General features: G+C 40.5%; 1 protein-coding gene across 3 annotated transcripts in view; it reads right to left on the minus strand.

Moving 5' to 3' along the window:
- Positions 1-21,633, minus strand: part of DPP6 (dipeptidyl peptidase like 6) — a 1,451,270-nt gene that overhangs the window by 573,966 nt on the left and 855,671 nt on the right. For all 3 annotated transcript variants that reach the window (XM_073629963.1, XM_073629965.1, XM_073629964.1), the window contains exon 3: positions 18,006-18,104. In XM_073629963.1, the coding sequence (XP_073486064.1) occupies positions 18,006-18,104 (99 nt within the window). The remainder of the gene's footprint in view (positions 1-18,005; positions 18,105-21,633) is intronic.

Here is a 21,633-nt window from a genome sequence, read left to right on the forward strand (position 1 = left end):
GAAACCAATGAGCTTCCAGGTTTAATTAACAAAGCTTAATTGAAAAGCTGGGGTTAGAAGCTCATTGGTTTCTATGTAGAAGTGAGCCTGATTTTGCACTTTCTAGCTTTAGTAAATAAACCCCATTGTGTACTTAAAAGTGGGGTATGCCTGTTTTACCTGCCAAAGGATTTGTATTTCTGTCCATTCAGTCCTGAGATTCACACAGCTCAGTCACCCAACACAACCAGGTCTTGCAGGGCAGGATGTTTGAATTTTCTATATTGTAGTTATGTAAAACTAGGTCTTGTACTGTAACTTAATAGGAGTATCCTCTTAAAGGGACATACTGTACATCTAACGTTGCAAGTGATATCATCCAATCCCCCAGCTTGAGCTCCCAAGGGGTTCACACACAGGAGAAATATTTTTGATAGATCCCATTGGTAATCCTCATACGGCGTTTAGCTGTGGTAGTACCCTGTGGGGGTTATTTACGAAAGGCAAATCCACTTTGCACTGAAAGTGCACTTGGAAGTGCGGTCGCTCTAAATCTAAGGGGTAGGTCTGAAATGAGGGGAAGCTCTGCCGATTTTATCATCCAATCATGTGCAAGCTAAAATGCTGTTTTTTATTTTCCTTGCATGTCCCCCTCAGATCTACCGCGACTTTACTTCTAAGTGCACTTTCAGTGCACTTTCAAGTGCGCTTGCAGTGCAAAGTGGATTTTCCTTTAGTAAATAACCCCCAGTGTGTTAGAATACTTGAACCCCTTTTAAAATTCTTGTAATTGGCGGTTCTTTTTTGATACAAAAAAAATTAATCTAACTTTTTGTACCCAATTTGTTACATTCCTTGTCATAGGAATAGCCTCTTTCCTTTTCTGACTCTTGACACAGGCACTATTTTTTCTGTATGCATAGTTAGGCTATAGTGACAACATCAAACTGGTGAGTTCAATATTGGGAATACTATTCTTGATCTAAGGCCTTAACTTTTTTTTGTTTTTCATATATCTTGTCCTGCCCTCAACCTGTGACTGGACAGTGAAGGGAGAAGTAGCAGACCAATGAGCTTATCTCACTGTCACTCTGCTCTTTCCTTTCCAGTACTGACTGGTTCCTTCCACTCATTTGTATGGAAATAAATATACATTTTTGGATTTTATTACACTATTGGAAGATTTTTTTTCCCTCTCATGTCATGTTTTTTTCTCTCTAATGTGGGCAGAAGTTCCCTATTAGACAGCCATCATGGGAGAAGGTATTCCTGTAACAACTGTATGTTTATTTTCTCCATCAGCTCACCCCCCACAGTTATTACCTTTTGTATCACTTGACCCTCGCTTCTAGAGTGTAAGTTCTGATGAGCAAGGCCCTCTGATTCCTCCTGTATTGAATTGTATTGTAACTGTACTGTCTGCCCTCATGTTGTTGTTTATATAATGCTGTTGGCTCTATATAAATCCTGTATAATAATAATTGTGAAATTTCTCCCTAACTGCCTCTCCTGGTGATAAGCAAAACATTATGGATTTCCTGTCACTTTCTGTTTTGGTAGAAATTGTCACCAGGACAAATGGTGGTAAATCTCCCTAGCTGGAACTCAGACAGCAATAAAAACCTGAAAGAGGCTATAATCCTCTTCAACTCAATCAAAACAAAAGAAAAAAGACCAAAGTTTGACCTTTAATCACTTTGTGTCCAGAGTCCTTCTCACTACCATAAAAGTGATTGGGCGGCTGTAGAGCCACCTGTATCACTTTTACTGAAAGGAAGGAAATATATTTTCTCAACAAAAGTGGAGTTACTCTATAAATATATTCTTCAATAGCAATATAACAAAATATATCAATTCACTTTGTGTGCACTGAATTTCAAACCCAACAAACCCAGGTACTACCTTGTAAAAGTAAAGCAGGCATTTATAAGTCTTAACAGCGCTCATGGAAAAAGTATTAAATGTATATACATAATAAAGGGCAAAGTGCAATAAAACAAATACTCAATGGTAAATAATAATACAGTGAAAAAATATGTGTAAAATGCCAAGTGTTTCCAACGGCAACTCAAATATCAAGGTTGAAAGGAAATGTTCAGAGACCACACTCATAAAAGAGCAAAAAATCCCCTCTTGTGACCCCACTCACCAGAGCCTGTAGACCCTCAGCTTTGCAGTCCAGGGGTCAAAAAACGCTTAGTGGAGTCACGATGGTAGAGCCAAGGTCAGGGGAGCTCCCACAAATAATTAGTATGTGGACCAGGGAAGACTATATGTATTAAAAGGAAAGAAAGGCATATAGTGAAGCACTGCCAGCATTGACAAAACGCTACTCACAAGACGGCTTGAAAAACAGGCATCAGTGTATTCCGGGTTCGCAACCGCAGCGTGTGTTCCACGTGCGTTCCACGGATACTGGAAGTAGCATCACTGGTACGTAAAACCGGAAATGCACCGACGTGTTTCGCCCCTCCTCCAGGGCGTTATCAAGGACATCACTTCCGGTTTTCTCACAGCGGAATTTATGTGCAGGAAAGTGGGTGTCTCCAATCAGGTTAGGAAGAAACCATCTGATGTAATTAAACACCCACTTCCCTTAACTCACATCATTCCCTGTTATTGCCGTAATTTTAACAAAAAACTTTATTACCAAACAATCTATTTAAAAGGCATGTATAAAAAAGAACATATATAAAAACATTGATAAATGACAATGATCCACAAAAAATTAATTGAAGAAAAAAGTATAATTAAAAATAAAAATGAATAATGGAAAAAATAGATAAATTATAATTGAAAATAAATAAAATAAAATGAAATAAAAATAAAAATAAAAAATAAAATAAAATTATTATTATTATTATTATTATTATTATACGCGACTTATATAGCGCCAACAGTTTACGCAGCGCTCTACAATGTATAGAGCTTACATTCTAAAGGGAGGAGGTGGTGGTACAAAAGGTAATAGCTGCAGAGAATGATTTTATGGGGGTGGCTCGGGGATAGTTATGTGGGTGTGGGATAGGCTTCCCTGAATATATGCGTTTTCAGGGATCTCCTAAAGGTGGACAGGGTAGGGGCTGATCAGACATACTGGGGCAGGGAGTTCCAGAGGATGGGAGAGGCTCTGGAGAAGTCCTGAAGGCAAGCATGGGAGGAGGTAACAAGGGAGCTAGAGAGCAGGAGGTCCTGGGAGGAGCGGAGGGGACGATTTGGGTGATATCTGCAGATGAGGTTGGTGATGTAGATGGGGGTGATGTTGTGAATGGCCTTGTATGTTATGGTTAGCATTTTGAATTCTACACGGTGGGGTAGGGGAAGCCAGTGAAGAGATTGGCAGCGAGGAGTGTCAGTCACGGATCGATTAGTGAGGTGTATTAGTCTAGCAGCAGCATTCATAATAGACTGAAGGGGGGATAGCCTGCTTAAGGGTAGGCCATTAAGATGAGATTTGCAGTAGTCAAGGTGGGAAATAATCAAGGCGTGAATAAGTTGCTTTGTGGTGTCATTAGTCAGGAAGGGTCGATTTCTGGAGATGTTGCGGAGGTTAAGGCAGCAGGATTTAGCCAGTGATTGGATATGGGGGCTGAAGGTGAGGTCAGAGTCAAGGATTACACCCAGGACCCTGGCATGTGTGAAGGGACCAATGGTTGTGTTGTTGATATTAATGGTGAAGTCACGGGGGGGGGGGACCATGAAGGAGGAAATAAGCTCAGTTTTAGAAAGATTAAGTTTGAGGAAGTGGTGTGACATCCATACCAATATGTCATTCAGTAAGTTTGAGATCCGTGAGGATATTGAGGGGGTGAGTTGAGGAGTGGAGAGATAGATCTGGGTGTCATCGCCATAGAGGTGGTATTGGAAGCCATGGGAGGTTATCAACTGGCCCAGGGAAGAGGTATAGAGTGAGAATAGGAGAGGCCCAAGGACGGAGCCTTGGGGTACCCCAACAGAAAGAGGGAGGGGAGCAGAGTAGATGGAGTTGTAAGTGACACTGAAAGTGCACTGAGATAGGTAGGAGGAGAACCAGGATAATGCAGAATCACGGAGGCCAAGGGAGTGTAATTTTCTGAGGAGGAGCAGGTGGTCAACTGTGTTAAAGGTAGCAGAGAGGTCTAAAAGTATGAGTATGGAGTAGTGGCCATTGGTTTTAGCAGTTAGTAGGTCATTGGTGAGTTTTAGTAGGGCAGTTTCAGTAGAATGTTGTGGGCAGAAGCCAGACTGTAGGGGGTTGAGAAGGTTGTTGTCCGTGAGGTAGCGACTCATTTGGTCATGAACAAGGCGTTCGATGAGCTTGGAGGCAAACGGGAGCAGGAAGATGGGTCTTAAGTTATTCAAACAGGTGGGGTCTATTGAGGGTTTTTTGAGTATGGGGGTAACCAGTGCATGTTTGAGCGGGGAAGGAAAGATGCCGGAAGAGAGGGAGAGGTTGAAGATGTGGGTTAGGGAATTGAGGATAGAGTGGGAAGGTGGTGGCAGTTATTGAGAGGGGACAGGGTCCAGGGAACAGGTAGTGAGGTGGGCCATGGAGAGGAGTTTATCAACTTCATCTGTGGTAACTGGGGAAAGGAGGAGAGTATTGAGTGTGGTGTTGGACCTGATATGTTGGGTAGGGGAGGAATTTGAATGTTGGATATCTCCTTGTGATTTGTGTCGATTTTGTTCTTGAAGTGGTTGGCAATCTGTTGAGCGGTAAGCAAGTTGGTGGGTGGGGCAATGGGGGGTGAAGTAAGGAATTAAGGGTAGAAAAGCGTTGACGAGGTTTGGATGAGAGGGTTTTGATGAGAGTGTTGTAATAGGTTTGTTTAGCAGTGTAGAGGCAGGAGTTGTATTTGAGAAGGGCAGATTTGTAGAGGGTAAAGTCTTGCAGGGATTTAGATTTATGCAATGCTCGCTCAAGAGCACGGCTGTGTCTCTTGAGACTTCTGGTGTCGTCTGTTTGCCAGGGTTGTGGCAGATGGGGCTTGGTTCTGTGTGTAGAAAGAGGAGCAAGTACGTCTAGGGAGGATGACAACGTGGTGTTGTAGATGGAAGTGGTTAGGTCTGGGCAGGACAGGGGTGCAATTTTGTCATAAAGGCCATCAGTAGCAGAGTGAAGAAGGGAAGGGTTGAGGTTGCGAAGGTTCCTGCGGGTAGTGGTTTGTGGGTTGGCAGCATGGGATGTAGGAGACAAGGAGAGTGTGAAATGGCTAAATGGATAAGGTTGTGATCAGAGAGAGGAAAGGGTGTGTTAGAGAAATTGCAGGGAGTGCAGCGATGGGAGAATACGAGGTCGAGAGTGTTGCCGTTGGAGTGAGTGGTGGTTTGTGTCCATTGTGTTAGGTTAAAAGAGGAGGTTAGGTTGAGTAGTTTAGAAGTGGTAGCAGTATTAACATTGATTGTAATGTTAAAGTCACCTAGGATGATGGCAGGCACTTCGGATGAGAGAAAATAGGGTAGCGATACAGAGAAGTCATCCAGAAAGCGTGACACTGGTCCAGGAGGCCGATAAATGACTGTAACCCTCAGACAAGCTGGAGAGAAAAGACGAATGCAGTGCATTTCGTAAGAGCAGGTGGAAAGAGAGGGAGGTGTGGGAAGTACCTGGAAGGTGCATTGTGGGAAGAGGAGAAGTCTGATACCACCTCCTTTACATCCACTGGGTCTGGTGGAGTGAGTCCAGAGGAGGCCACTGTGGGACAGGGCAGCTGGAGAGGTAGTGTTGAATTCCTGGAGCCAGGTTTCGGTTATAGCAAATAGATCAAGGGATTTGGAGAGGAAAAGGTCATTGACAGAAACTAGTTTGTTGAAGACTGAGCGGGCATTCCAGAGGGCACATGAAAGAGGGGGGCTGACTTGTGGAATCAGGGGAATTGGGATGAGAAGGTTGACGTTACGACTACTGTTGGAGGAGGTAGATGGCCATAAAATAAAATAAAATAAAAAATTAAATGAAGAATGAATGAAAATAAAAATAAAACAATAAAATTAAAATAAAATAAAATAAAGTAAAAATAAAAATAAAATAAAAATGAAATCGAGGAAACAGAAAATGAATAAATGAAAATAAGAAAATAAGAATAAACATAAAAAAAAAATTAAATAAAAAAATACTAAACCTTACCAACTGGACAGAAAACAATTCAGGTCTAATTCAATATTTAACCCATACGAGCTCAAAGTGCCCAACCTATGTATCCACTGGGTCTCGTTTTGTGAAATCGATTTCTTGAGGTTGGAGCCCCTCCAATGTGCCTCAACCCTTTCAATTCCATAAAACTTGAGACCCCTAGGGTCCCTGTTATGAAACAGTCTGAAATGATTAGACAAACTGTGGTGTTTGTAATCTTTTCTAATTCTGTTCACGTGTTCTCATAACCTGATACCCAATTTTCTAGTAGTTCTACCTACGTATTGGAGGCCACAAGGGCAGGACAAAAGGTAGGTGACATGGTTAGTTCCACACATACTTCCGGTATCCGTGGAATGCAAGCGGAATGCATGCTGTGGTTGCGAACCCAGAATACACTGATGCCTGTTTTTCAAGCCATCTCGTGAGTGGCGTTTTGTCAATGCGCAGTTAGCCAATGCCGGCAGTACTTCACTATATGCCTTTCTCTCTTCTTTTAATATATATTGTCTTCCCTGGTCCGCATACTAATTATTTGTGGGAGCTCCCCTGACCTTGGATTTACCATCGTGACTCCACTAAGCGTTTTTTGACCTCTGGACTGCAAAGCTGAGGGTCTACAGGCTCTGGTGAGTGGGGTCACAAGAGGGGATTTTTTGCTCTTTTATAGAGTGTGGTCTTCGAACATTTCCTTTCAACCTTGATACTTGAGTTGCCGTTGGAAGCACTTGGCACTTTACACATATATTTTCACTGTATTATTATTTACCATTAAGTACTTGTTTTATTGCACTTTGCACTTTATTATGTATATACATTTTACACTTTTTCCATGAGCGCTGTTAAGACTTATACATCCCTTTTTTAAGGTCTAGTACCTTTGCAACAGCTGCTGTGGTCTTTATCAATTATAATTTTGCACTATATATAGTTCTCCATTGGCACGAGTTTTAGTTTGTTTTATAAAGCAGGCATTATCACTTTACATATCCTGTACAGAGAGCAGAGCTGTGGGAAAGACACAACAGGCCCACCTAATACAGGTTGCCTGCAGAAAACTACAGCGTGGAGGGCAGATACAATCCAATCATCCTACACAGGGAGAGAGGCAAAGTCTCAAGTTTGATTACTGCACAGATCTGAAATACACAAAGCACACCAAGATTTATGTAATAATACATATGGCTTTTGTGATATGATTTTGCTTATCCCAGAGTTCAGCTTTACCATTTATGACATGGCTTTCCATACTTAGTAATAATAAATGCAATTAAACTGTACTATCCATATGCTCTCACAGATAATGAATATATGCGTTTCCTTTTTCCTTTATTTTCCACACAGCTTAGGAATAAGCAAAGATAGACATGTAAAGGAGTTAAACACAAAGCAAAACATTAAACCTCATATATAAAAGAAAAACAAATCTAAACTGGACTTGAAATGCACAGTGATTTCAGTTTCACAGTTCCATGGAGTGTTGTATGGCACTTGACCTATGGCTGTTCCTTTGCGCATTTTGGCTGGCCTAGTGAAGCTATACTACTGAGCACACATATGATGTCAGATGACATCTCAGAGATGTGCTGGGAAGTTGCACCTCTTATCACTTATCTCTGTACCTTTCCCAGAGGTGCTGAGTGGTCAAAAAAGCAGTTCAATGTCTAAATATAACTGGAGAAAGTGTGAAAAATGTTCTCTACTAACAGAAGGCAGAAACAGCAGATACTATAACTACTATATACTTATAACTATAGGCAGATTGCTCAAAGTTAAGGTATATGTGAACTTTCACCATGCAAAAAAATAACACATTCAGTTTAAAATAGAAATTAAATGCAAAGCATTTGCGTGTGTGTGTGTATATATATACTGTATATATATATATATATATATATATATATATATATATATATATATATATACCTTTCTCCCTTTTCTAAGTGATCACATAATCTCTGTTATCAGCTAAGGGAGGAGATACAGCAGGACACTGATCTTCCCAGTGAATGGCAGTGTGGGAAAGGGGGGGGGGGGTCAGAACAATTCTAATCACTGGAGGAGAGCAAATTGAATTCTGAGCACAACTAGAAAAATTACAATACTGTGCTTTCATGCCTAGCGTGGTCCATTTTTAATAGGCAAGCAGGGGGACTGGCAGGAAAACCAGGCATTTCAAAAGGAAGCAATACAAAGAGAACAGGTTACTTTTCATACAAGTACATGGTACAGCAGGCACATATCAGGAATATCAAGTATTGGGTTTACATATTTTTGTAGTTGTACTATAGTATAGTTGTACTCTAAGCAGATATAATCAAAGATTTGAAGTGAAGTGACAACATTAATTTATAGAAAACTAGCATAAGCCCCTGTATCTTGAGGGCCAGCACTGTAAGCCAGTAAGGCTGTTCTGTCTTGTACGGTGGTGAGAGATGATCTTGTCAGTTTACTGCTCCTCCTTCATTGTCCAATGACAAGCTAGGATGGCTCTTATACCAGGATGTATTGCTCAACTGCAGTATAGTAGGCATGAGTATCTGGATCTTAATTTACAGTATACGTAGTTCAGTATTTTATTAGGAAAATTTCCTCAGCAATGCTCTCCTTGAATGTCAGTGAGTGGGGTCTTTTCAGGATATTATTACCTATTAAAAATCTTAGCTATCACTAAACAAGGTACCAGATCACCGATCCATTGATTTAGGTCAAGGGTCTCCAAACTTTCAGGTACAAAGGCCACATCATATATTTTAGAAATATTTGCGGACTGAAAACGTATCAGTTTTAGAAATTACGTCACATCAGAACCCACCAATCAATTCAGAAGACCCCTCTTTTACATCAGAGGCCCCCTTCACATAAGAAATCCCAGTGCACAACCGAGCCATCGCATCACATCAGAGTATTCAGTCCCCTTATCCTACCTTAAAATCAGTGAAAGCATGGCACAGGGCAGGAGGCAGAGCAGGTCTGGATAGAGGGCAGGAGGCAGAGAAGGTCCTCTTCTGATTAATGGAGTTGCCCTGGATACAGCTGCCATCCTGAATGAGCATCATGTGCTTTCATGGTGCCATCAGTACAGCCATCAACACCACATCAATGAATGACACCATGGGGGTTATTTACTAAAGGAAAATCCACTTTGCACTGCAAGGAGCGCATTCAGCGCAGTACAAATCCCATATCAAATCAAATCAAGTGCACTTGGAAGTAAAGTCGCTGTAGATCCGAGAGGGACATGCAAGGAAAATAAAAAACAGCAATTTAGCTTGCACATGATTGGATGATAAAATCAGCAGAGCTTCCCCTCATTTCAGATCTACTCCTTAGATTTAGAGCGACTGCACCTCCAAGTGCACTTTCAGTGCAAAGTGGATTTGCCTTTTGTAAATAACCCCCCATGCTATAACCCCCCATTGGTTATTATGGTGCTGGCAACATGCCCACCTGCACCAAGCAACAAATGAAACAAATGATGCAAATTTAGGACAGTTTTCCAAGAGCCAGGTAAAGACTTGTAGCGGGCAAGATATGATCTGTGAACTGTAGTTTGGAAACTCCTGGTCTAGGTCAGATTCCCTGATTTGTGTGTTTACAAACAAATTGTACAATAAAGTATGAAGCAATAAATCTGTTTGACTATTCAGAACCAAAATAATTACAGGCTATTATGTGGGAATCACAAATGAAAAATCAATGTGAGAGCTGTGTGTCATTTCTCTATGCACAGAACTAAGCCCTAAAACATAACTTTTATTCATATACAGCTAAAATAACATATGCTGGCAAAAATGTAAAAATCACAAACCTGCTAGTGGATGCAGGGGATAAAAAATCTAGTAAGAGTATTCCAATTAGGTTTTCCATGAAGAGAAACATTCCCTTACTTATATCCAAAAACTGGTCATACTAATGAGTGCCTCCCACACCAGTCTATTTTTCAATCTTACCCTGCATCCCCTGATAATATAAAGCGAATCAAAAAGTGAGCAAACCAAACCCCAACACTCAACATGTTTCACCCATAAAAGAGCTTCATCAGGAATGAAAAAAGTGCCATTTCAAAAAAAGGCTAAAACACAAAACAGTATGTACAATCAAGGCATCCACTATCTATAATTCTTATTTATATATTTTAGTCACCACCAGGGGCAAGCAGGAATTTAGTTCAGACAGGAGCTCCATCATACTAAGAGAGCTTTCCCCCTGTGGTCAATTTTGCAAACTACTATAAATTGTATCAACTGTACCATACATGTTTAGATTCATACCGCCAATTTTCTTTGCACGTTATTACCAACTTTTAACCGTTTCAAGCATATAACTTTAGTTATTAGGGAATCAACAAAACAGAGAGAAACTTAGACTGCAGCAAGCATAATCAGTTTATTCATGTAAAAAAGGAAGGAATGTGAAACCTTCATTAAGGCCCAAAAGGGCCCTAGATCCCAATCTAGATCCCAATCTCTTTATCTTCAGTTCTCAGTAGCACTGTATCCAAATCACCGTTTTTCGGTCCCAATTTAATGTCCTGCACAACCCAAAAGTTCACACCATCAATAGAGTATGCACTTATCTTTCTGTAACCCTACACTCGCAGGAGCTGCTGTAGTTTAACAGGTTCTTTCCTAAAACAGTGCAGAGGCAGCCAGGCACATAGCAACAGTCAATTCACTCCGGCTCAGTAAACAGTCTAGTGGATGTTTTTTTTTGTGTTTATTGCTGACGAAACTTAATAAGAGGAGCACAAAGGGGAATATGATGCTCCAAAATGCTTGAGTACAATTCTGCAGAGGACACTTCTCTCTGTAAGTAGCAGTAACACAGCGGTTGATTTACTAAAACCAGAAAGTGCAAAATCTGGTGCAGCATGTTAGCCAATCAGCTTCTAACTTCAGCTTATTAAACTTTGACCAAAAAACTTGGAAGCTGATTGGTTTCTATGCAGAGCTGCCCCAGAATTTTCATTCTCCATTTTAGTGAATGAACCCCACAGTCCTTCCCTCACAGCTAGGAACCATGAGATAAAGTTCAGCACAGACAATGAAGGACTGAAAAAGTCCAAGTCCTTACAGCTGTGGACCATATTGTTATTCTGTACCACAAGTAGACAAACTGGAACAGTCCAGATACCTATGGCTGAGGACCATGAGTAGACTGTGGCACAGGGATTAGACTCTACTTACATATCCCCACACAGGACAAGTTGATAGGCCTCATCTATAGGAGAGTAGTCTAGCAGCCAGTCCAGGAATGCTTCAGGTGCAAACAGCTCCCTGAAGCTTGCAGATCAGTTTCCTCTCGGGAAAGGACAGTCTGACCAGGGATCCGGCTAATTTACCACCTCCCTGACCACCTATTGGGCCAACCTCCCCAGGGATTGAACAGATCATGGCAAACATCCAGTCTAAGTATTAGAATTTCCCGCTCTAAGTTCTGGAAGGTTCTTCACAGAGGCAGGGGAAACAATCAAATACCCAGGCTGGGAAGCTATGAAAAACCCAGGCAATCAATCTCAGCTCCCCTGATTACAGTGCAAGCCAACAACTAAATTTGCCTAGCATCCCATCCTTGGAGGGTGCTACATTTCTATACTTTGCATATTAATAGGCTGAATCTGTAGGTATTTTGTAGGACATTGTAGAATCAGCAAACAGAAGGAGACACAAGTATGGAGCATAAGCTGTGCACCTTGGCTGAGACCTTGGAGTCCCAAGTGCAGTTGCTGGATCTCAAGGTTGTTAGATATGACATCTATTGTGTTGGGTTCTATTGTAAAAGCTTTGCTTTTGGTACCCCAGAGCAACAGCTCTAGCACTGACGCTCTAGCATTAAAAAGCTTGACATTGGAGTGTATGTTTCCATCAATTATCATGTTAGACTAGGTCTTGTAGTTGCTTAGCTGATGGAGGAATGCAGTTAGGTGCCTTACTGCAAGTACTACTTGACAGGCTGTTCAAATGTTACTGCTTTGTGTATAGGATTCCTTTGAGTTTACGATTGACAGGCAGCCTACATAGGGGATCTGCTGAGAAACACCTTGTCATATTATGCAATCTCTCCTAAGACTTCAAAATAAGCAGTGAGCGTAGCCCCAGCAGGACGGCATGCCAGCAGAGTCTGCCAGTCTGGGGCTCTATACAGAAAAACAGCTGTGACGCCTTTTCTCACTAGAGATAGTGTTTTCCATCAATATTGCTTTGTGTTTAACCCTTGTCAAGTGAAATGCAAAATGACATGCATCTCTGTCCACGTGAACAACAAATATGTCATAAACATTGTGCTATTACATTGAGAGCAGTGGATGGGGAAAGATCTCCTGGTCTTTATCTTGGCTAGGCATTTTTTGAAGCTCATAAGTGTTTGTTACATCTCAACCCTAAAATGATTTGAGTGTAGGCAGAACGGGATATATCGTAATGCAACTCACACAGGCCATTTTAATGGTGCACTTCCCTTGAGTCACATTTCATGTTCTTCAGTTCCCTACATTTTGAATAAAATAAGTAATGTTATATTACTTAGGATGGAAAAACAACATATATTTATGCTTGCATGCTTACAAATGAATGCTTAAGGAAGCCAGTAGTCAGTAGAAAATATGTAGACTACCACTGCTAACACTGTTTTTAAAAATGCTAATTTCCTGCTGTTTTTAAAATGCTAATTTCCTGGCTGTCAGTGGATGCAATGCTTTTTGAGTCATAGACCAGGAACAGGCTTGGAGCAAGGGAAGTTAGAGAAGTCAGGCCCCTGTGACCTGCTTTTTTTGGACCAGTAATTTAGAAAGTGTTGTTATTGGATTAGCATGCAAGAAAGTCAACTTGCACTGCCACAGCAGAAAAGCAACAGTGGCAGTGTTCATATTAATCTTGGTACAGACAGAACTCGATTGAGGGGGAACGATACTTGGTTTTTGGTCAATTTTATTTTAATTTTTTTTTTATGTTTACATGGGTATAATCTGTTTGTGGCTGTTACACGTATGAAATATTTCATCTTTAAATAAACATTTAAAAACATTTAACATCTAAAAATTTATAATGAGATTGCCTATAATTGCCTTCTCATTATCTTATGAAAAGCCAAAAGGAAGAAGTCCGTCCTTTGACTCATTCAGCTGTCATCCAGGATATCAAACTGCTTAGGCTATTTAAACCATAATCAAGGCCTTATTTCTCCATAGTGATCATAGCCCATGACCCAGGGAGGAAGATTTGCTGGGGTGTCAGATTCCATAATGCCACATTACATGCTAGTAGTATTGGACAGGTCTTCATTGTTTTTCCAGTTTTAGTTGGTAAACCACTGTGCTGTGTACCTACATTTCACTCATACACCTCAATCCAACCTGTGAGCAGTGTAAAGTGACAGTTTGCGACAATAGTCGCAGGTTGCAGTGTTCTAATACAGTTTGTCTTGTGTGGCAATGACATCTTCCAGGCCAGATTTATGCTTCCTTTTTTCCTTGGTCAGTTGTCATATGCTGCCCCCCACCCTGCCCCAGCTGACTGACCAGCCTTGGTAACAGGAAAATACACTATATTACCAAAAGTATTGGGACACCTCCCTTTACACGCACATGAACTTTAATGGCATCCCAGTCTTAGTCCGTGGGGTTTAATATTGAGTTGGCCCACCCTTTGCACCTATAACAGCTTCAACTCTTCTGGGAAGGTTGTCCACAAGGTTTAGGAGTGTGTCTATGGGAATGTTTGAGCATTCTTCCAGAAGCGCATTTGTGCGGTCAGTCACTTATGTGGATGAGAAGGCCTGGCTCGCAGTCTCCGCTCTAATTGATTGCAAAGGTGTTCTATCGAGTTGAGGTCAGGAGACTGACTCTGATTCCTCCAGGATCAGGAGACACAAGTTAGTGATTATATGGCAATCTCTGTTAGTCCTCAGAGTATAAGATGTTTGCTTCTCTCCCAGCCACCACACAGCTCCAACCAACAAATTTCCTTCCCTCATGCACTCTGTCTCCTAGTGATGAGGTAAAGCATCTCAAGCAGTAGAAAGAGCAGTTTGTTGCTAAACACTGCTTAGGGGACGCCCCCTTCAAAGAGCCCCTAGCAGTAATGAAATGGTCATCTGCACTTCAAGAAGTATTTTTTACAATTTTATCGTAGAACATCTTCAATAAGCTTACCCCAATGTTTCCATGCTACGCAGCTAGGCCTTTTTGTAATCAAACTTAAAAACAACAGAAAAAGAAAAGGCAAACCTACATATACAGTGCTGTAACCAATTGAAAGCCATGCACTTAGGGGCATGGTCATCAAAACCCAAAAGAGGTAGAAATAGAGACAATAATTTGTAGGGGGGGAGTGTTTTGGATTTCCATACACTGGAGGGTTTAACCACTTGCCGACTGCCCGTCGTAGTTTGATGAGAATGGCACTCCTGCACAACTTAGATGTATAGGAGGCACGTGCGCGCCCGCCGCATCCCTGAGGAGTCAATGCACGTGCACGGCGGCCGCGATGTTTGACGGGCACCCGCGTTCGCTCCTGACAGAGCGAGAACAGGGATTCGTGTGTGTAAACACACAAATCCACATTCTGTCAGGGGTGAGGAGACTGATCTGTTGTTCCTAGTATATAGGAACAACGATCGGTCTCCTCCATCAAGTCAGTCCCATCACCCCACAGTTAGAACACACTGAGGGAACACATTTAACCCCTTGATCTCCCCCTAGTGTTAATCCCTTCCCTGCCAGTGACATATATACAGTAATCAGTGCATTTTTATAGCACTGATCGCTTTGTAAATGTCAATGGACCCAAAAATATGTCAGAAGTGTCCGATGTGTCCACCGCAATGTCGCAGTCCCAATAAAAATTGCAGATTGGCAACATTACTAGTAAAAAAAAAAAATGATAAAAATGCAACAAATCTATCCCCTATTTTTTAGACGCTATAACTTTTGCGCAAACCAATCAATATACGCTTATTGAGATTTTTTTTACTAAAACTATGTAGAAGAATATATATTGGCCTAAACTGAGGAAGAAATTTGTTTTTTTTTTAGAAAAAAGTTTGGGGTATTTATTATAGCAAAAAGTAAAAAATATTGTGTTTTTTCAAAATTGTCGCTTTTCTTTTGTTTATAGTGCAAAAAGTAAAAACCGCAGAGGTGGTCAAATACCACCAAAAGAAAGCTCTATTTGTGGGAAAAAAAGGACATACATTTTGTTTGGGTACAACATCGCACGACCGCACAATTGTCGGTCAAAGTGACGCAGTGCCATATCACAAAAAATGGCTTGGTCAGGAAGGGGGTAAATCCTTCCAGGGCTGAAGTGGTTAATACTTCAATATCCCCCACTTATGTTTTTGAGAAAAAATAATGGTTGTTTGGTTACTGATGTTGATGTTTGACTGACGACAGGCTACATGGACTAACTGCTGCTGAGCATACTCCTTTTCTGCTGCTGTATTATCATTCTGCAGTGTGGACAGGGTTAAGTTGAATATTTATGAATGCAGAAGTGCAGCAGCCATCTTTAAGGAGACCACTTTGCAATGCTTGTCTATGGAGTGTCTCCAGTGCAGGGGACAGCCATCTTGGCTGAGTCTGGATCAATCCTGGAAGGTTGCTAAGAAGAAAGGAAGACAGTCTTAAAGGAGATTGGGTGAGAAAAAGAGACTGGACTGATGGCTGAATGGAGAGACTGGACTGCTCACTGAACAGAACCCTGCCATAGTTGAGCACAATCAGGTGAGACTTCAGAGGAACTGCTCATCGCACAGGACCTTGCCTCAGAGATTATTAGTATTTTTATTAATCACGGGAACTTTCTTCCTGGGAAGGTGTGAGGTAATCCTATTTATGTCTGAGGCCTTGAACTGAATCAGAGCCCATGTCCCCCAAGGAGCGCCCTGGGTCTGGTAGGAAACTAACATTGCACAAGTTAATCTGCTGTCTGTTGTGCTTTCTTCAAGGCCCCAACTTTGCCAGCTAACTTTTTTCTTTTTCATTAGTCACCGGCCAGCGGAATAAAACCGAGACTGTTATAGCAAGTTAGCGCTGTTTTTATATACAGTTGCTGAGTAAAAGTAATCCAGTTCTGTTAATTATTGATAGTCAGAATACTGCAGTTGTTTAATCATATCTCGTAGAGTAACATTGTTGTCCTATTGATTATTTGTATAAGTACACCTAATTATTCTCTCTTCCTTTAGGCTACACTTGGCCTAATACATTCTTTGAAATTTCAAGGTGTGTCAGTAAGTGCTGGGTGAACAAGATGTGTCATCTTCAGGTGTGCAAAGAAATCACAAGATTATACAGCAGCTCCTCCAAAGTAGGTAAACTGTAATGACACATTGTACTTATCTACCAACAAAAATGGACAGCAACACTAATGCCGCGTACACACGGTCGGACTTTTCGTCTACAAAAGTCCAACGGACGCCGACGGACTAAAGCTGGCTGGTAATCCGATCGTGTGTGGGCTTCTCCGGACTTTCAGCAGACTTTTTCAGCCTCAAATCCGACGGACTTTAGATTTGAAACATGCTTCAAATCTTTACGTCGTAACTACGACGGACCCCGAAATCCGCTCGTCTGTGTGCTAGTCCGACGGACAAAAACCCATGCTAGGGCAGCTATTGGCTACTGGCTATGAACTTCCTTATTTTAGTCCGGTGTACGTCATCACGTACGAATCCGTCGGACTTTTGTGTGGTCGTGTGTAGGCAAGTCCGTTCGTTAGAAAGTCTGCTGCAAGTCCGCCGAAAGTCCGCCGGAAGTCTGTCGGACAGGCTGTTGGACTTTTGTAGACGAAAAGTCCGACCGTGTGTACGCGGCATAAGAAAACCAGAACAATTACACTGTCAAACAGGGTGCCAGTTTGAAACCTTTTACTATAGATAAGATAAGTTACAGACAATCAGCAACACGATCTATAGATATTCTTATGCCCTGCCGCCCTAGGCCACAGTCATAACTTCCAACTTTCTGAGATATGAAAGAGGGACACATTACAGCACAAAGCCACAAAACACACCCCTGCCACAGCTCCCATTATATGGACCATAAAAATGTAATATCAAAAAAGTGATAAATTATTCTTTATACCACTATTTTTATTAGATACTGTTTTTTGAAAATAACAGATGCAATAATTTAGAGGTTATATTAAAAGTTTAGTGCAGTAAAACACTTTTATTAGTAGAAAATATATATTTTTTTCTTCTAGCGGTCTATACATTAGACTAAAAAAAAGGGACAACTGAGGAAGAAAGGGGGACAGTATAAAGTTGAATCTGACCATAGTAATAAAAAAGTTGGAAAAATAAAATAGTGTCTTGCATGCCAAGCTATTGCTAAATATGTAACATTTGTAACATTTCCTATTTACTAATTTAAAAAGAAACATGAAAAAAAATCATTTTTTTAAATAGCATGTGTTCTTGATATATTAATAAAGAAATAAATATAAAAACAACATCATTATTGTAAGATCAATTTGACAGGAAGCACCCAAACACAAATCTGCTCTGAAAAAAGCAAAGTTTGAAGAGAAAACCAATAGAATGAACATTTTTGGAACAAAAGATCTTGTTGATGAATAACAACATTAGATTTGACTGTATTTTGTAAAGGAAAGAAAGTGCATTTAACAACTCAAGCAGAATAATTGCCAAATGATCTTTAATTTATACCACTCAGTGCCTGGAGTACACTGCTTCTAAAAGATAAACAAGTTAACATCAAAAGAGAAAAAAAGAAAAAGCGCAGAGGATGTGTGTCAAATATCAAGCACTGAATCTTCCCGAAAAGTACATCAATCTTAATACATGGGGTTATTAGCCAAGGATATAATAAAGCTGCTTTCATTATCTACTTGGAGAAACTAATGAAAAGATTGATGGACAAAGTTGTACAGCGTGGCGCCAGTCTCACCATTTATCCATTTAGCCTCAGTATCATGGATTGCAAACTCTCCACTGACCAAATCTTGCAGCGATACCTTCTTCTTGAGTGACAGGCTATTATCTTCCACTGGAAAGAGAAGCCAAAAACATATAGGTTATTTTTCATCCTCAACTTCACTGGCTGAATTACAATTAGTTATTGAGAAAAAAATTGTAGGCAAAGTTTGATGTGTCATTTCATTTGTAACTTTTGATGGAACATTGAGAAATATATATTTAGAATTGATTTGTCAAGCTAAGCTGCTTTTGCCTCCTCCCCACCTCATTTTCCTGTCTCTCCATTATGTTTCCCGACAGAAGGAGTAGATGTAAATAAGGAATTAAAGATAAGAGAGGAAGTTATCCAATTACAAGTTATGTCTTGCTCAAATTTTCTTCAGGTGTAGCAACCGGACAGAAAATTGACCTAGGTTAGGTGCCAATCAGCACTTTGGATTTGTGTGTGTCCTTTCAGATCAGAGTTTAGAAGCAGCAAAGATACAGCAAAACCCAAAGTAATGGTTGTGAACCGTTGTTGATTTTCAATGTTTTTAGCAGAAACCAACTGGTACAGAAATGATGAGATATGTGTATTAGCCCTTAAATTAAATCAGCATTAACTCAGTAGTATCTTTCAAGTGTCTTCCATGGTGATGTGCAAACCCTGGTACTGTATGTATGATTTGGATAAATAATAGAATTAAATGATTTAGGCTGTCTGTTCATTGTAGGTTTGTTTTATGTGTAGGGGAGCCCAGATTAGTAATTCTTAGTACCAAATAGTGAAAAAATAATGCTTTTTTTCCCCAAACTTGACATTTAACCTTACCTTCACCTGGTCAGACCTATTAAAGCCCATCCACAGCCAAAACATTTTTTCTCTTTTCTCCTTTTTTTATTTTTGAGTAGAGTGGGGAAGTGTCATCTACTATTACTATTGCTGCCTCATGGCTTCACAGATTTGCCCTCACTTCTTGTCTAGCAAACAAAATAGAAAGTAAAAGCAAATCTCCTCATTGGGGATGGAGACTCCAATAGAAACATTTTAGTGGATTGTGGAAAGGTCTGTTCCTCTGTTAAGTTTTATTTGTTTTCTCTCCTTTTTGAGACTTGCCCTACTCACACCAGAGACTTACACCTATCCTGGTGTCAGTGTAAGATGAACAGAAACTAATAGGAAATCTCAATAAGGGAATGCTTAGACAGGATTTAAAACTATTTAAACAGAGACTTTTCCACACTCTATCCAAAGGGAAAAAAGGTAAACCTAGCACTAACCGTTAACCCTCGCCCTACACTTTAATGAATGTCTGGACCAAAAACAAACATGCAGTATATCCACATTTCATACATATAATATATGCATATTTCTCCATGTTTTGTCTCTTTAAAAATGCTACAAGTAGAGAAATGATCCAATGATCCTGCTAGAAATCCAGTCATATCCTAACTTCCTGTGGTAGGCAGACATTGAAATCCCAAGCATTGTTATCAGCCCTGTGTAAGTTCTCCATTTCAGGATAACAAAACAGCAGCCCTACCTGTACCTTTATAACATAACAGGGAGGTGTTCTATAGTTAAGCAGGGTGACATTGCTGCTTGGGATTTTAGCGGAGGCTATGCTGCCTGCAATTTAAGAGTCCAATATACACTATATTACCAAAAGTATTGGGACACCTGCCTTAACATGCACAAGAACTTTAAACCATCCCATAGACACACTCCTAAACATTGTGGAAAGCCCTCCCCGAAGAGTTGAAGCTGTTATAGCTGCAGAGGGTGGGCCAACTCAATATTGAACACTAGGGACTAAGTTCATGTTAGTGTAAAGACAGGCATCCCAATACTTTTGGTAATATAGTTTATATATTAATACCCTGCATATTGCTGTCATTCTAACACTATGCACATGCATAGTGACGAGTACCTGTTACTGCACCTATACCATATAATCAGCAAGCTATCTGTTATCTTCGTGTCATTGCCCAATCAGCAATGCATTGGCAAGGAAATTACACCACTGTTTCCTAACTGTTACAGAGAAAGTATCATCATCATTCTGGCTATACAACATGGCAGTGGCATGTACATCTCAAAAGCGATTGCAATAAATGATAATTACTTAAGTAGGTAAAATAGTTTATGAATACATATTCCAACTGTGTAGATTGGCTGCTTGGCTAAAATTTAATGTAATAGCTCAACCAGAAAAAACCTGGGAGTTTAGTAGATGATGATGAGTTAAATGATGGAGAGCTTGCTGCACAACAAATAATATTTTTAGGTCTATGGTCTGTAGGTGCAGTGTGCAGCTTTTGGAACACAAGAATTGAAGGCAAGAGCTGTGTATATCTCCAAACGAGGTCAGCTGGACTTTTGCCCTACTGCTCAGATACTGGTCCAGAAAAGATCATTAATGAAATGGTAAAAATAGACTTTAATCTGGACCTATGAAACCTCCATTAATGTTCATAATAATGTAACCCGGGGAACCAAGTTTATTTGCGTTTGGCAGGAAATTACATTGTCTAACCTCCCACAGCTGCATGACCTTCTTGAAATAAATTTGCTTTAAAAATCTGCAAAACAAGATGTTGACAAAATAAAACCTTTTGCTAGGAGCCCCATTGCAAACATCATTTAGCTAAAATACTTAATTAGGCTTACATTTGCAGTTTTATCCCTGTAGCTGCCGGTTTAACAGTTTGCAAAATGCTAATTAACCTCTCTTCTTTTATTGAAGAAAGCTTAGGGAGTTTGACAATATATGCCCCTGGCTACTGCGTCATTCTGAATGACGGCTGACACCTGCACTCATTTCATTCTGCTATCCCAGGGAAGAAATACAGCGCAGCTAATAAAGAGAACCTCTCACAACTCAACATTGTTAAGAATCTGTATATTTATTCCAAAATTTCTAGAACGATGCAAGCTTACCTCTGAAAGATTTATATGTGCCCCTTATATTGCTTTAACGGCTCTGGCTGACTATTGGCTCTGAGAGTCAGGAATGAGAGGTCATCTGAGGTCTTACAATTGCCGCTCTGCCAACTTTGCTATCACAATTCAAAGCATACTGGCACTGGCCCCATTCCTTCCATTTCCCAAGCCTTTCTTTTGGTTACTGAATGTGATTAAACAGTATGGGGGTTTAGGAGGAAGGGGGGGGCAGGCAGAAGTAGATTATTTCAGAACAAGTTGAGCTTTGCATATTGCGTCCACTGCTTAAAATTCTGACTCATCTGGTTGCTTTACACATTTTTTTTTTGTTTAAGCATTTGTTTTATTAAATAAAATGTGTTGGGTTGTTGATAGATTTGCTTGAAATCTGATCTCTGGAGAAAGTAGGAATCCTCCCTTGCAATGGGGCTGTCCCTAACCTGCAAGAGTTACATGCTTGTTTAGGGACTGGGAAAAACACTTTTACTTACCTGAACCGCCACTCCCTCAGTCTACTCCATGCTGCTAGACCAGTCAGATCAGTCTCCTCTCCCCTACACTCCAGTGATCAGATGCCCTCTGATGCCTTCAAGTAGAATGCAGATCTATAGCCTTACTTTGGATGTGAGAACACTGAAGAACAGTCCACTGGCTAGAGCATAGGGGAGAAGAGGAG

This window comes from Aquarana catesbeiana, linkage group LG05 (genome assembly GCF_042186555.1).
Source record: "Aquarana catesbeiana isolate 2022-GZ linkage group LG05, ASM4218655v1, whole genome shotgun sequence".
NCBI lineage: Eukaryota > Metazoa > Chordata > Amphibia > Anura > Ranidae > Aquarana > Aquarana catesbeiana.